Raw genomic sequence first — 14,366 nt, 5'->3', positions numbered from 1 at the left:
CGTCGATATTACTCTCGCACACCCATTTCGAGTGAATGGAAAATTGAATACACGCGCCGTACAGATATGCGCCGAAAAGGTTGCGCAAAGATGATCCAAGAATTTTAATACCAGCCCCATGACAGGGAGGGCGCGATGATCCTGAGGAAATGTTACTTATCAATCTCCTCAGGTATTCTGTGATCAGAAATTAAAAAAGTTCAGTCCTCGTCACCAGCCCCAGAGTCTCCACCACGAACATGACAGTGTTAACAAAAAAATTAACGTGCGGTACATTTTTGACAATTATCGTGGTACTAGTGGCCATTTACTTCAGGAATCAACACGACGAACTCCAGAATCGTCTCCGAGCAGTTCTCCATGGCCTGGAAAAACTCGAAACAAGACACGGAATGTCGGCGAGACCGAGGGTTGCCATAGGTTACGGGGCCTGCACCGATATATTCATTGATACTAAATATCTGCTGCATTATTCACCGAGAGTCGGTGAACCCACGCATTTCGACGAGATCAGCAATGAGGATGAGTTACTCAAAAGTTTTGCATATTATTTTAGACATGGAGCTGCTGCTGAACGTTACATGACTGATGGTGAGTTATTTGACAAACTTGTTGAAAGGGCCAAGTCATTCTCGTCCTCGTATTCGGCTATCGGGGGGAATGCTCCGGTGATGGCCATGAGATTTAATAAAGAGGGCTGTGATGTACTCTTAGCTGCCAAAATGACTCGGTCCCTCAAATTAATGATTCCTGAGGGAGTCGAGGTTGTTGGGGGTGAGGTAGATCGTGATGACGTGCATTTAATTCTGGAATATAAATATGGAGAAGTCTGGGGGCCTTACACGAGTTCACGGGCTAATAGATACATTCTCCACAACGACGCGAATAATCCCATGATCAGTTCATTGGAGGATTTTGACGAACTTTTACCGGAATTCCGACCTGATCTGTTCGTTGTCAGTGGCCTGCAAATGATGGATAATTATCCATTCGAAAGAGGCGTTCGTACGCAAAGACTGAATAAAATAAAACACCAAATGATAAAGCAACGTCAATCGACGAAGATTCATTTCGAGATGGCCTCGTTTGTAGAGAAAAATTTAATGATGGAACTCCAGGATATGGTGATACCCTACACCGACAGCTTGGGGATGAATGAGCAGGAAGTTGCGAATTTATATAATTCTATGTATTATGGTAATGTCTCACTCGTTGCTGATTCCACCCCGAGGGTTGCCACTATTTTGGATTACATGAGATTTTTGTTTAAATTGATACGACAGAGGGGAGAAGGAATAACGAATTCGAGAAAGCTCACGAGAATTCACGTACACACTTTGGCTTATCAGGCTATTCTCACTGTTAAGAATTCAGCCTGGAAAAATACCATGGCTGCTGCTGCTAAGGCTTCTCTCGTGGCTCATCGTCACGTGTGCGGCACTAGTACGATTGACGTAGCCAAGGCGACTCTCATAATGGATGATAGTTTTTCCACGTCAAAAGTATCGGGTACGAGAATACCAATGAACACTGAGAAACCAGTTTCTTGCTGGGACGAAGTCATTAAAATGAGCAATCGTGATATTGCTGTTGAGGTGTGTGTTGCACCGGTTTTAGTTTGCACTGAGGCTAGTCAGACCGCTGGTGGTGGTGACAACATATCCAGCGCTGGACTCGTTCTCCAGATTTGAAAATTAATACGGAAAATGCAATGCATTGATTAATGCCTGGTGCAGTGATAAGTTTGCTGAATCTATTTTTCATGTTAATTCTGCATTCCTCTTTGTTATTGATGGATCATTCCAATGTATCAATTCACATTCGACTTTTCAAGTTTCTAATTAATGAGTTAATGATCGTTCTACGTACGTGTCAGGAAACATTGATTTTTATTTAATTTTTAATCGTTTGGGGACGAATGCGTGCCATAGATTTCGTATTACCGCGATATTTAAGGAAATTTTTTTTATTGAGTACTCGATAAATGGAACATCAAACGAACTTTCATTGTGATATAAAATAAGGAACTGACATTCAATTAACGAATAATTGATCCACAGCTGTGGAGATGCTGCCTAACCACTGCACTAGAAATAAACGAGTCATTCCGATTTTACATACCTGTTTGAAATAATCATGTTGAATCAGCATATGAATGTGCAACTCATGTGAAAAAAAAAAATAAACGCGTCAAGAATAAAAATCATGCGAAATCGAATAACATAATTACGTCAACTCCACAGGTGAAAAATTTTACCCGAATTTTCCAGGAGATGATATTCGACTAAAGACCCACGAAATTTTCCACAGAAAAAAATTAATTGGAAATTCTGGTAAAATTTTTCACTGATGACCAGCGACCTAATTAACCGATTTTATAACCGGAATTATCTAAAATCATTAAATAAAGAATACAACAGTATTCCTCGTATCGCGTCTTTATTACCTACAGTGATCCACCAGAGTAAACACTAAAATGTAACAAATAAAATCTCCACTTCGAGAGATACTCATTCTACAAGATAAAATATTCATCGCATATCCATTGAAAAATCCAGTCATGTAAAACCTATTTCACAATAGAATCCCCCTGAGGATTCTCAAGAATAATCAAAATTAATTACAGAATAGTATCGCCCTCGTCAATGCCCAGCATCCTAAGATCATCGGGTCCAGGTTGTCCATCAGGCTCAACATCAGCTTGAGTGATTTCAGGTGGTGGTTGATCCATGTACTCAGGCCCATACCCAACACACCCCAGCATGCTATTATACATAGACCCATACATAACATTATGCTCGACCTGCAGCTCATCACCGCCCTCGGCACAGTCCTTGGGAAAAATGATGTTGAGTGCCTCCTGTAGATCCTCAGGAAGCGGTTGACTGGGATCAGCTGCAGTTTTTCCCACCTCGGGTATTTCCACAGCTTCATGAACCTGCTCCACACCGGCCATGGCCACAGGAGGATGTGGAGGTGGATAGGGAGTCTGGACAGGTGGAGGATGAGTAAAATCGACATTTGGAGGTATCACAGAAAATCTCGTGGCATTCTGAACGAAAGGGGGTGGATTTGCTGGGATAAATGGCGGTGGCTGAGTGGCACTGAATACAACAGGTGTCGGTACATCATTAACATCAAAAGTTTTAACTTCTGACGAATTTCCTTTAGAATTCTCGACAATGGGCTCCTCGATGATGGTCTCCTCGGACTGATCTTCAATCTCCATGTCGACTACCTGTGTGACACCGGGCCCAGGGTGAGCTAATAATCCCGTACTTTTGGGCACTGACGAGGGGTGCAATACTGGGGGCGGTGGTGCCACGAGAATCTTCATAGCCTGACTCTTCGTTGGAATGCTATTATTCAAGACAAGGGGTGTTGCCAATTTTGTAATGTGAACAACACCAGGGGGATTTATTATCTCAGAAGGCACCTGTGGGGTGTCCTCGAATTTACTCTGCACATAAGGCAATGGGGCGATATCTCTCTCCGTACTCTTCACTTCCTCATTCTTTTTTTTAAACAGGGGTAGTCTACCAATGAAGGGTAGCTTTCCCTTCGTAGGTGGTTGGGCTGAAGTTTTTTTTAATGGAGCTGAACTTTTTTTTTGTTTAGCCGATTCATTGGTTTTCTTCTCAAATTTTGACTCCTCATTTGATTCCTCGTCTCTTCTGTCTTTGTACTTGTCGTATCCACGCTTTGGGCTCTCCCTCCAATTCCTCTCTCGTCTCGGGCTCTCGTCACGCCTATCCTTCCTCCTGTCATCGTAATAATCACGATCACGATCGCGATCACGTCGCCTGTCGTATCGATCGTACCTGCTGTGGTATTTGTCATCACGTCTCTCGTATTTTCGATCGCGATCATCCCGGTAGCGATCTCTGTCTCGGTCACGATCACGCTCCTCCTCTTTTTCACTCTTCTCCGGGGGTTTTACCGTCATATTCACCTGTTGTTTTGTCCAGAAGCCCATGTGGGGCTTGGGAATTTCCTCGGGCTTTGGAATGTCCAGGGATTTAGCTGGCTGGGGCTTCTCCTCGTCTTTTTTTATCCAGAAGGGCTTCGGTGGCTCCTTGGGACCCCACGCCTCCAGGGGAGGCTCTGGCTTTGTGGGATACGTCTTCTCGGGCTCGACCTCTTTGTGCTGCTGATCCTGGCTCGATCGTCGCTCGTTCTGCTGCTTCATCTCCTCCTCCTGCTTTGCTTTTAATTTGTCACGAATTGAATTCAGCAACTGGCGATCGTCGTTCTCTTGTGAATGAGCATCTGGTTTAGTCTGTATTGCGTGACTCCAGTGGCCCTTTAATTTTATTCCGTGATAATCAATTTCCTCGTTGAGAATTGCCTGAGTTGATGCCTTCATTTTATTACGCATTGCCACACGAATGCTCTTTGACATATCTTGATCTGAGTCAGTGTCTGTATTCTCTGTGTCGCTTGTACTGTCGCTGTTGCTGCTCTTGGTTTTTCGTTTTTTCGACTTTTTTTTTGTCTTCTTCGATTTCTTTGATTTCTTGGACTTTGGCGGTGGCAGCGCCGGGGGCTCATCCTCCTTTTGCTTCTGGAGCTCCAGCTGCATCTGCTTCTGGCGCTCGTCCGAAAATGCCTTCTCACGATCGGCCATCCAGTCCGTCTCCCAATGAGGGCTTTGCTCGACGAATCGCTGGAATCATAATTTTCAAAAGATATTCATTTTTTTTTATTATAATTTAATGGTGAGACGAATTAATGGTGCGCCTGGAAAATAAAGAGAAATACTCACAGAATAATTCTCAGAGTGTCGTTTGGACTTCAAGTGAAGACTGGCGCAGTGAAGATCACCAATCCACGAGTCGCACAGTTTGCAATACCAGGCTGTTGCAGCGCTGAAGAATTGAAGTCCTATAATCAAATATAAAATACCATTAGTGGAATTCATGTGCTGTCATCAACGTCATAAACTTTCATAAGTTCATAAAGAATGACCTTGTGCTCAGCCTCGAAACACTCAAGTCACTGAAAAACAAAGATAGATACGTTAAAGGGATGATTTTTTTTTTCAGATTTTATAGCTTTTTTTTCGATGAGTCCTGACTAGTGTTTCTTCCACCTTTATGACGCCATGATATCCTGAAAAGGGAAGGGACTTTTTCCTCTTTATTTAACTACATTGGACTTTACAATTAGACAATTACAGATATTTCAGGCATAATGGAATTAATCACAAGTTGTCCCACATGTGAATAATTAATCTGCAATAAAATTAAGAACTTTTCACTTTTGAAATTGAACACACGTGGCACCTCGTAGTTCATTCAACACTTTTTTACATTAATATTCATTTCACATTTCCACTGAACGCACTAATCTTCCACTCGATCTCGATTTTCAAGTGGCAAATGTGATATTTCACTGAGATGACAGATATGAACGATTTTTTTTAAATCTCAGAAGGTGTGTCCTGTGCAGATGCAGATCCATTCACTGTTCTCTGATTTTTCATGAAAATATTGCCCAGAAATAAATCCACTCCAATAATTCATTGAATAAACTCCAAATTTTACTCATGATTATTTAATTCATGAATTCTCCTCGTGAGATTTAAATCGGAGGGACTCGACTCTGTCGAATTTCTGAGCAATATCAAACAAAAATCTTCACTTGCTTCTCTTCAATACATACCAGTAAAACAACTGTGTATCAGTGCACAAGCTACGGAATTGTATACTAATTAGTAAATGTCCATCGAAAGTATGATCGTACCTTTAATTGGCGTCCTTTTTGTGGGTAGCCCAGGGTAATACGGCACTTCCTTTTCAGTTCCCTCTCCATTCTTCTCATGCCATGGCATATCCACGATTTTACGCTCCTGAAAAAAATCAGTTAAACCACCAGACAATTAATTTAAAGAGTGACAAGATATTCAAAAAAATACTCCAATTATTGAAATTACCAGACAAGTTTCCTTGTGCTCCGCCGAATGGAGATGATTCAAATACTCCTTAGCTGTCTTTGGAAAAATATCGCAGATCTTACACCAGTGCATCTCAGGATCGTAATGAACAAAATTATACATTGGTTTAGAATCCTCCTCGATATTTCTCGATATCTTCCTATCCCTATCACTCTTGATGTCTTTCTCATTGTCCGACGTTTTCTCGGGTGTGTCCGGAGCATTTGCCTTCGGGAAATCCTCCCTGGGACTACGAGACAGTTTTTTCGATGTTTCCTTGAATTTTGCTTTGAGATCTTCCACCGTTGCCTTGTCACCGATAATGCCAGTTAACATATCGATCACGTTGTGAATAGATTTCATTTTATTCTGGATCTCCACCTGAAAATCATAAGTATCATTTATGCATTAATAATATTAATTAATTAATTAATGTCCGATACAAAGGGCTGGGTTGATATTGACCTGCAGTTTTTGATTCTCCTTGACAATTCGATTATTCTCACGTCCACTCTCTTTCCCAATTTCATCGCACTGCTGACGTAGAATTTCCAATTCTCTCTGAAGTGTCGTCGACTTCTTCATGTATTCGTCACGCTGCTTCACCAGAGTCGCTCTCTGCTGCTTAACTTCAGCTTGAATAGCTTAATAAACATGAAAATAATGAGCAATAACCAGAGCTGGGTAGAGCTATTCAAAAAATTCTTATTCAATATTATTATCTCTCATTAATCCAACGGGAAAAATTAAATTGTCTAATTTATTGCACCACCATAAAAAAAATGGGTTTAACATAAATAAAAAAAATTTATTAAATGAATAATCCCCGGAAATGTAGAATCACTTACCAAAAATATAATACCCAGCTCTGAAACCACGGGAATTACGCAGAGTATAAATTTTTAATTTACCTTCTTTCTTGGCATCATCAGGTCTGGGCACCGGTGCCGTGAGTCCTGAAGGCACTGGTTCAACCGGCCTCGAGGGTTCACTGAGTGCTGGCAGCGCTGGAGGCGGTGCTGGTTGATTATTGTAAGCCACCTGCCCCCCCTGCCAATTCGGTGGTGGATAGTCCTATAATAAAAATTACCCAATCAGAGGGCATTTCAATTGCTGTCTGCATTTTCCTTACCTTTCCATACATTTCACCGGAGAAAATCCAAAAACAACAATTGATAACACGAAAATAAATCTCAGTACTTACTGAGGCACTCGATTAATATTCGACTGTAAACCGTATTAATCTCGAAATTCGAGCCCTCCTCACTTTTTTTTTATTGATGATCGATATTACCGAACATAATTTGAATATTCAATAGTGAGTAATGTGGTGTTAGAATACGCCGTGGAGCATTAATTTTTATGACCATATCACTGTGTGCCACGTACATTCCAATTGTTTATATGTTTGAATATCAGCGTTAAGAGAGTTTTTCACTTACACTGCGATAACCAGCTGCCTGCTGATAAGAATAATCGTATCCTGGGGCGTAGTTGTAGTTGTAATTTCCATAGCCAGGATTGTAAGGTGGAATCGGTTGCGGTGGTGGCTGAGGGGTAGGTGGAGGCGGTGGTGCCTGAATCGTCAAATAAATTTCAAAAATAAAAATTCATTGACTGCATCGAAAAATAAAATGAGATAAAAACAAATGAAAATGTAATTGCATGTGTTACCTGGTATTGATTATGAACCGGTGGCACATAAGCACTGTTCCCAGTGGTTGGTGTAGGGGCTGGAGCTGGCGGTTGAGGATTAGTTTTATTCCAATCCTGAGATCTCTCCTTTCTCCTTCTCTCCCTGGAGCCAGATCTTCTCTCTCTGGACCTGGAGCGCCTGTACCGCATTCTCCTGGGGGATGGAGATCTGTCCCGGTCATATTTCCTGGATCTCCTCCGATGTGAGGAATCGTCGGAGTCGGCGCTGGGGCTTCGAGGCCCTTTCCTCCTGGTCTCTTGATCCATTTTGGAAGGTTATACCAATCACCCGGACGCTCTCGTCGTTAAAAACCTCTGGAAATGATATGGAGCACTCGAATAAGTGGATCACTTCCTCGCGAGGATACTCGTCACTTGGGATTATTTATGGATTAAGACTTTTTGGAATATATTAGGACAACTGGAAAATTCACACTTGTGATCGACATGTGTGAAACACAGGCGGCCATTACTCTATTCACCAAACGATAAATGAAATATCCACACCTCTGTGGATACGCAATTTCCAGGGGAAATGATTTATCACGTGGGGCGATTATCTTCCTGGGGGAATGGGAAGCGATTGAGAATAAAATGGCTCAGTTACCCGAATGAATTATTTCGAGATGTTTGCACTCTCGGTGTGTTTTCTTTATTCTCTACTGTTTTCCACAATTTTTTCTGATTTCTTCCCTGGGAATTGCTACCCTCCTGACCCCTCCGAAGCTTTCAAACTTTTCAGTTGGGGCGGTTGTAGCGCCCCAATCGAATTTAATGTATGGCGCGCAAAGGAAATGGCGACCAACGATCCTCAAAACGAAACGACAGGTAAATCGATCTTCTAATTTTTTCGTGGGGTAAATTTAATAATTTCTGACAAGACTCCTAAGGGCCCATGGGGCCTCATCTCTGGGGAGGTCAAGGTCTGGGATTTTTTTTCTGGGAACAACAAACTTTTTTACTTTACCTGGAGGTGGAGGTTAGGTTTTAATTTGTTTTGTTTTTTTATCTTGGTGATTTTCTAGAGTTGGCTTGTGTCGAGGAGACCCTGATGAGCCTGGAAAAATTGGATCGTGCTTCGCCCGATTTATGGCCAGAACAAAGTGAGCTTCATATAGGTGTGCATGTTTTATCTGCGATTGGGGGAGGGCTATTTTTTTGATGGGTTTTTTATCAAGTTCCAGGCGTGAACGAGTTCATTGCCCAAAACCTACCACCGACAGATCAGGGCTCGTGGTCTACTGCTCTGACGTCCGATGACCTCAATCAACTGCACCGTAAGTTTGAAAAAAAATATTGACACATTTTTGTTATTTAAAAGGAATTTATTGACCTTACAGAGCTTGGAAATTTGACTGTGACCAGTCTAATCGCAGAGGTGAAGAAACTCCATGATGAGGCCTATCAGCTTGGCCTGGAGGAAGCCAAAGAGATGACGAGAGGAAAATACCTGAATATATTCAAAAACAACAAGTAGCAAGTACCCCCCACTCTACCCCATAAGAGATATTTTTTATATTAAATAATTCATAAAGCAATCATGAATTTTCTGTAATCCACCTTGCGTATTTCTGGACGTTGATGAAGACTGAGGGTGAATTCTTCGTGGCTTCACACGTAGCACCGAAAGACAAGATCCCAATCTGCAAGAAATTAAATATTACTCGTATAAAATACTGGTATAGAGAGTAGAAGAATAAAATTCAAGGAATAAAGCAAAAAATTTCAATTCTTCTTCGATGATTGTCGATGATTTCAAGTAGAATTTTAGTAGAATAATTACCACTGAGTAACCAATTCCATTGCGTCTTATCAAAGGACTACCACTGAATCCAGAGCACGGGTCTTGTCTGCCAATTGCGCACATTTCCACGCTCATCCCTTGATTAACAAATTCAGCGCAGTCTTGGAGTGGTAGGAGTCGCATTGGAAGTGATTGTTGAACTGGCGGCGACTGTTCTTTATCGTTTGACACACTTCCCCATCCAATTAAGGCTGATTGACTCCCCACTGTTATGTACGGATGATCCGAGTAGCAAATTGGTTGAATAGTCACTAAAAATTTTGTTCTATTACATTCCACACTGGAGGGGATCTGCAAAATCTTCAGGAAATTGTCGAATCGATTTCCACATTTTTTGTTGATAATGGAGTTGAAGGAAATTCATGTGGTTTTATTATTTTAATTGATAATTGTCGAGTGCGTGAGCTGTTCCTAGAAATATAATGATTGCTCACGTGTGAAGATGATTGACTCATCGAGTCTGATTAGAGCGATGTTGCGCTCGAATTTCTCAGCTTCGAAATTCGGATGCTTCACGACGAATGAAATATTGTAGGACGTAGCGCAGTGGGCGCAGAACAGGGGATTGCAGTCTGGATTCTGGGATGTGTCGAAATCCCCTAGCATTACTGAATGTCTAGGATCAATTGATAATTATTCATGAATTTAATTTGCCGGCGAGACAGCGAGATAAATGCAACTATTTCTTAAAAGATATTTCCAAAAAAAAAAGAAAAATGACATAATTATGAGGCATTACAATTTATGCTCGTCTGAAGTGGCTAGTGCACACGTGGCAGTCGTCAGAATGGTTCTCTCATTGATGATGCTACCAGTGCATGGATATTCCAAATTCCCATCGCTCAAATCTACAATGAGATAATAATTCAGACGTAAAAAAAAATTAATAATAAATCCTAGAGCACTCACTAATGAATCCAATTCTCGCGAGGAACGGAAATGATCCAATTGTGATAACATTGCTCCTCATTAATGTTTTTCCGCATTCCGGTGTGGGATCTAACGCCCTCGGTTCGTAAAAATCCTTCTGCACACTTCTTGGGGAATTGCAACACACTTTGGGATTCGTACCGATGTATCCACACACTGCCTGACGAAATCTTTAATTTCAATGGTTTAATGACGAAAATTTCGAGATATTTCTAACGGATATTCACCTGTGAACTGGCAAAGTCCCTTCATTCAACAACGAGGCAATATCAGGGCAGTAATCGATGTGAGAGCAGACTTTATTCTGAGGACATGCAAGAACATTTCCAGCTCGATTATCGTCGACATAAAAATTCACGTAATCACTCTTGGCAGGTGCAATGCACCCTAGCAACATCCAGATGATCATCTCGATGGTCAATAACAATTCAATAATAAATATAAATTATGTACAAAATGGGATTGACAAATAAAACAAGAATTGCTGGACACCTGCAGGCAGACTGAATCACCTTCTTTATTGAATCCCGTAGTAAACCAGCTAACGACACTCTGAACTCGATAATAATCGTGAAAACACACAACCTTGGGAGGATTATTCCCCATTATATTAGCATCCGGCCGGATGGTATGATCGCGATGCAGGAGAATCGATATATCACTGTGATATCGTGGAAAAATCGGTGGTTCTTATCAATGATCCCATACCAGTGTGGTAACAGAATATTGCCGAGCAAAAAATCGAGTTCCAGTCTTTTGCGGAAGAATAACGCAAAATCGAAATTGAATTGTAATTGGAGAATTGAAATTGTGTTGAAGATATTCAGGGAATTTTTTATGAATTTTGGATTCGTCTGCTCTGGATTGAGGTATTAATTTTAGCATCCAGCCGCACGTTTGTCGTTCCATTCGATGGCTGTTTCGATGATTCCCGTGGCCTTGATGAAATCAACAGCAACGACATTGGCAGTGTGCTGCCATTCTTCATTGTACCACTCTGTCACATTGATATCAACGTTCTCAGCCATTTTACGAAGACCACCGAGTCGGTCGAAGATTACGTCGAAGGTTGTCGGTGTTAACTGGGCCATTGCTGCTCGAGGCTGTGATTGAGGGTTTCTGGAAATAATTATTAAAATTCACCAAGGCAAATCCACCCCAATTACTCACACCGCGCATTTATTAATATTAATTCGCGATTTTCGAAAAAAATGGAGAGCCCTTGCCAGACAGAAATAAAAAAAATTATCTGTTGATTTTTTTGGGTGTGGAGGCGATGAAATAATTTTGAAGTTTCGAATGAAGTTCTTGCCAAGTTTCCAAACGATCCACTTACGTCGTGAGTGTGTCCTCGGATGCCAGTCTCTCAATCTTGTTCAAGTGCTTGTAGAGAGCACCAATCGTACGGACATTACCCCACTGCTGACCAACTTGAGGCCAGACACTCTTTCTCATGGAGACGATGTTATTGTAGTCGTATCCAATTATTAGTCTTCTCTGGGATGCCCAGATCTCCTCTAAACTCGTTTTCCAGACATCCGCGGGTCGTGCCATTAAGTAGTCGGAGAATTGAGACTCGAGGTAGTCCACTAATTGATTGTGCGCTGCCAGGCTTTTAAATCCTGGGAAAATCAAAAAAATATCGAAATCGTCATCGTGCGAAAATCGAAAAAAAAAATATCTCGGGGTCCGTTGGGATTAGAGAAAAATACGAGAGGAATTTTTTGCTGTCCTCGAAATTTCCCAGGAGAAAATTCTTTTGTAATTTTCCTCTAGGTCCCGTCACTCCGGAGATATTCGCCACCGAAATGCTACCAACCGACAGGGAACTCTTGCACATCGAAAATAACGATTTCGTCGGTATTGTTGAGAAATGTCTTGACTGCATCGATCACCACCTGCAGGGGAACGATCCGGAAGGGTCCGTGATTCCCCCAAAACTCATGCTGATGATTGGGGTATCGACCAACTCGAATGTCCAGGTATCTGGCACCGTAGATTAATTGCGCCAGTACATCCTCGTCCTGGAATTATTTACGAATTTATTTTACCAAGAAAAAATACCGAAAAATAAAAAAAATTATTCATTGAGTATCAGGAGATGGGAATTGAGTTCGTATAGCGAATAGGTAAAGCAAAAAAGCCGATTTATTGCCTGATTTACCTGCGTAATTGTGTATTTATCAACAATGAGTTCTATTCGAGAACCCTGATGTTTGGCATAAGCCGCGGAGTCGTGAGTTCCAGGCAGAAATATTTCTCGCATTCGCAATTTCCCGAGTGACGATTTCCTCTGGGACATCCACGTTGGATGCGTTGATAAACAATTCGCTTTTATTATCGTGTTATTTCTACCGAAAGTCACGTAGTACTCTGCAAGAAATCACGAACTGAAAATTTTATCGTCGAGTCGTTAATTCAGCAATAATTTTTTCAAAACCACGTGAACAGGATAGGCGGATGAAATTACAAAGAATTTCAAAAAAATAAATTTTACGGATAAATGCATATTTTCAATCGGAATTACTTAAACAAGATTCCCTGAAGGTGAGATTGGCAGTTGGAAGGAAATCCGCACTAACACCAGTCTTTTTGAAGCCATGAGTGACATCCGGTTGAAATTCGAAGACAAGTAGATCAGGTGCACCTGGATGGACTTCGTAGAGTCCAATGACATCTCCATTTCTGAGTTTATCATTTTTCCAGTAAATTGCAATTTCCCGGATCATCTGGGGTGACATGATCGGTGAAATGACGATTCCCAGTTGCATCCCCTCAGTCTCTGTCCACACAAATCATACGAATCACTTGATTGATTCACCAATCTATCCCCAGCATCACCAACTCACCATTCTGATCGTGCTCGTTGCAATCAATGGAAAAAACACCACTGATGATGGATAAAAAAACGAGGGTACGGTACATAGCGCTTAATGATGAGTGAATTTTTTGATCACTGAGGTATGATGAATGGAGTGACCCCGATTTCCTTCCTTTTGAAGTCACTCGAACCAGAACCAAACAACGAAACGCACTGAAAGAGAAGACATGTAATGCACGTGGCTCGGTGGACATGACAATGTACTCCATTAGTGTCATTGTATGGGTCTCATGATGAAGCTGATGGTGTGTTCGCTGAATCTTGGGATTACATTGTTTCAATGTGCGCCAGTGTGTGGGGAGAAGTACTTAGTCATCAATTTGAAAAATTAGGAATGTTGGGGAATTTCTGGGTTCCATTGCAGGTGAAATGACACATTATTCTCAGGAATACGAGCCCTACATCGATAACGAGTCGAGAGAGTCACTGCCATTTTTGCAATCATCACAATCTTATTTTATTTTATGTTAATCCATTCATAATTGATTTTATATTTATTATTAATGCGAATTCGGCGGAATGATGAGTATTTTTTTTTTCGGAGAATTAAATAAACTTACACAGACCGATCAGGATGATATTGTTAATCTCTGTTGTGTCCCATCGAGTCACCGACTGAATCCCGACTCATGTAACTCAGCACCAGCTATTGCGTCAAACATGAATCCCAAGGACTTGAACGGCTTGCACTCCGCTGAATTCTAGCAACGCTAATTATTTATGACGCAGAGATTTTTTTATTTCCAGTCTATCTACCAGAGCAAGGGAGATCAATTGGACAGGGAATTCAAATCAAATTGCGCGGGATTATCTGCTAATGCGTCGATCACTCGATTTTCCCGAGGGAAATAAATTTCCTCGGGAAATATTCACAGTCCGCGATAAATCCATTGCTCATCATTTTTTATAATATTGAATTCTGTAATTGGGACTAAAATTTACTCGGGAGATGAAAAAATTCCTTTGAATATTTATCACAACAATTAAAAATGCGGAATGAATATTCGCCGGTTTTTTCTGTTGAGACGGTGTAATAATTCTTGGGAGTAGGGATAAATAAATATAATAATTGTGTAAGAATTTTTTTGTCTGAGTCCTTGGAATGTCCGCGAGTTCTTCCT

At 41.2% G+C, this 14,366-nt stretch overlaps 5 protein-coding genes across 10 annotated transcripts; 2 read left to right on the top strand and 3 right to left on the bottom strand.

The window, feature by feature from the left end:
- The first annotated feature begins 219 nt into the window (after positions 1 to 219).
- Positions 220 to 2,422, top strand: LOC105271245 (ADP-dependent glucokinase). Its single transcript, XM_011312658.1, has one exon. It carries the CDS (start codon positions 240 to 242, stop codon positions 1,689 to 1,691), a length of 1,452 nt encoding a protein of 483 aa, XP_011310960.1. The 5' UTR covers positions 220 to 239; the 3' UTR covers positions 1,692 to 2,422.
- On the bottom strand, positions 1,832 to 8,326 carry LOC105271247 (zinc finger matrin-type protein CG9776-like). Of its 2 annotated transcripts, none has more exons than XM_011312659.1 (9): positions 8,238 to 8,326; positions 7,610 to 7,945; positions 7,378 to 7,512; positions 6,847 to 7,009; positions 6,401 to 6,579; positions 5,936 to 6,316; positions 5,746 to 5,851; positions 4,766 to 4,884; positions 1,832 to 4,666 (listed from the first exon to the last, which is right to left on the bottom strand). In XM_011312659.1, the coding sequence occupies exons 2-9, from the start codon at positions 7,895 to 7,897 to the stop codon at positions 2,621 to 2,623; spliced, it is 3,417 nt and encodes a 1,138-aa protein (XP_011310961.1). In that variant the 5' UTR covers positions 7,898 to 7,945; positions 8,238 to 8,326; the 3' UTR covers positions 1,832 to 2,620. The 2 variants fall into 2 exon arrangements, with proteins under 2 accessions (XP_011310961.1, XP_011310962.1); XM_011312660.1 differs by having other exon boundaries at positions 6,401 to 6,570.
- A 38-nt stretch (positions 8,327 to 8,364) lies between these two features.
- LOC105271248 (DREAM core complex component lin-52) lies at positions 8,365 to 9,191 on the top strand. 4 transcript variants are annotated; one of them, XM_011312664.1, is made up of 4 exons: positions 8,365 to 8,458; positions 8,656 to 8,733; positions 8,809 to 8,907; positions 8,971 to 9,191. In XM_011312664.1, the coding sequence occupies exons 1-4, from the start codon at positions 8,425 to 8,427 to the stop codon at positions 9,105 to 9,107; spliced, it is 348 nt and encodes a 115-aa protein (XP_011310966.1). In that variant the 5' UTR covers positions 8,365 to 8,424; the 3' UTR covers positions 9,108 to 9,191. The 4 variants fall into 4 exon arrangements, with proteins under 4 accessions (XP_011310966.1, XP_011310967.1, XP_011310964.1 ...); XM_011312665.1 differs by having other exon boundaries at positions 8,390 to 8,458; positions 8,815 to 8,907; XM_011312662.1 differs by having other exon boundaries at positions 8,390 to 8,458; positions 8,656 to 8,748; positions 8,815 to 8,907.
- Positions 9,144 to 14,032, bottom strand: LOC105271249 (vitamin K-dependent protein C-like). Of its 2 annotated transcripts, XM_011312666.1 has the most exons (7): positions 13,812 to 14,032; positions 10,592 to 10,668; positions 10,344 to 10,520; positions 10,174 to 10,282; positions 9,869 to 10,050; positions 9,414 to 9,685; positions 9,144 to 9,273 (listed from the first exon to the last, which is right to left on the bottom strand). In XM_011312666.1, exons 2-7 carry the CDS (start codon positions 10,614 to 10,616, stop codon positions 9,169 to 9,171), a joined length of 870 nt encoding a protein of 289 aa, XP_011310968.1. In that variant the 5' UTR covers positions 10,617 to 10,668; positions 13,812 to 14,032; the 3' UTR covers positions 9,144 to 9,168. The 2 variants fall into 2 exon arrangements, with proteins under 2 accessions (XP_011310968.1, XP_011310969.1); XM_011312667.1 differs by lacking the exon at positions 13,812 to 14,032 and having other exon boundaries at positions 10,344 to 10,524; positions 10,592 to 10,614.
- On the bottom strand, positions 10,846 to 13,893 carry LOC105271250 (PI-PLC X domain-containing protein 1-like). The gene is made up of 7 exons (XM_011312668.1): positions 13,806 to 13,893; positions 13,214 to 13,398; positions 12,892 to 13,146; positions 12,529 to 12,737; positions 12,184 to 12,388; positions 11,701 to 11,986; positions 10,846 to 11,483 (listed from the first exon to the last, which is right to left on the bottom strand). The coding sequence occupies exons 2-7, from the start codon at positions 13,287 to 13,289 to the stop codon at positions 11,243 to 11,245; spliced, it is 1,272 nt and encodes a 423-aa protein (XP_011310970.1). The 5' UTR covers positions 13,290 to 13,398; positions 13,806 to 13,893; the 3' UTR covers positions 10,846 to 11,242.
- Positions 14,033 to 14,366: the final 334 nt, after the last annotated feature.

Source organism: Fopius arisanus, unplaced genomic scaffold, assembly GCF_000806365.1.
Source record: "Fopius arisanus strain USDA-PBARC FA_bdor unplaced genomic scaffold, ASM80636v1 scaffold00105, whole genome shotgun sequence".
Taxonomy (NCBI): domain Eukaryota; kingdom Metazoa; phylum Arthropoda; class Insecta; order Hymenoptera; family Braconidae; genus Fopius; species Fopius arisanus.
Note: the sequence above shows the minus strand (reverse complement) of the source record. Positions and strands in the feature narration are given on the sequence as shown.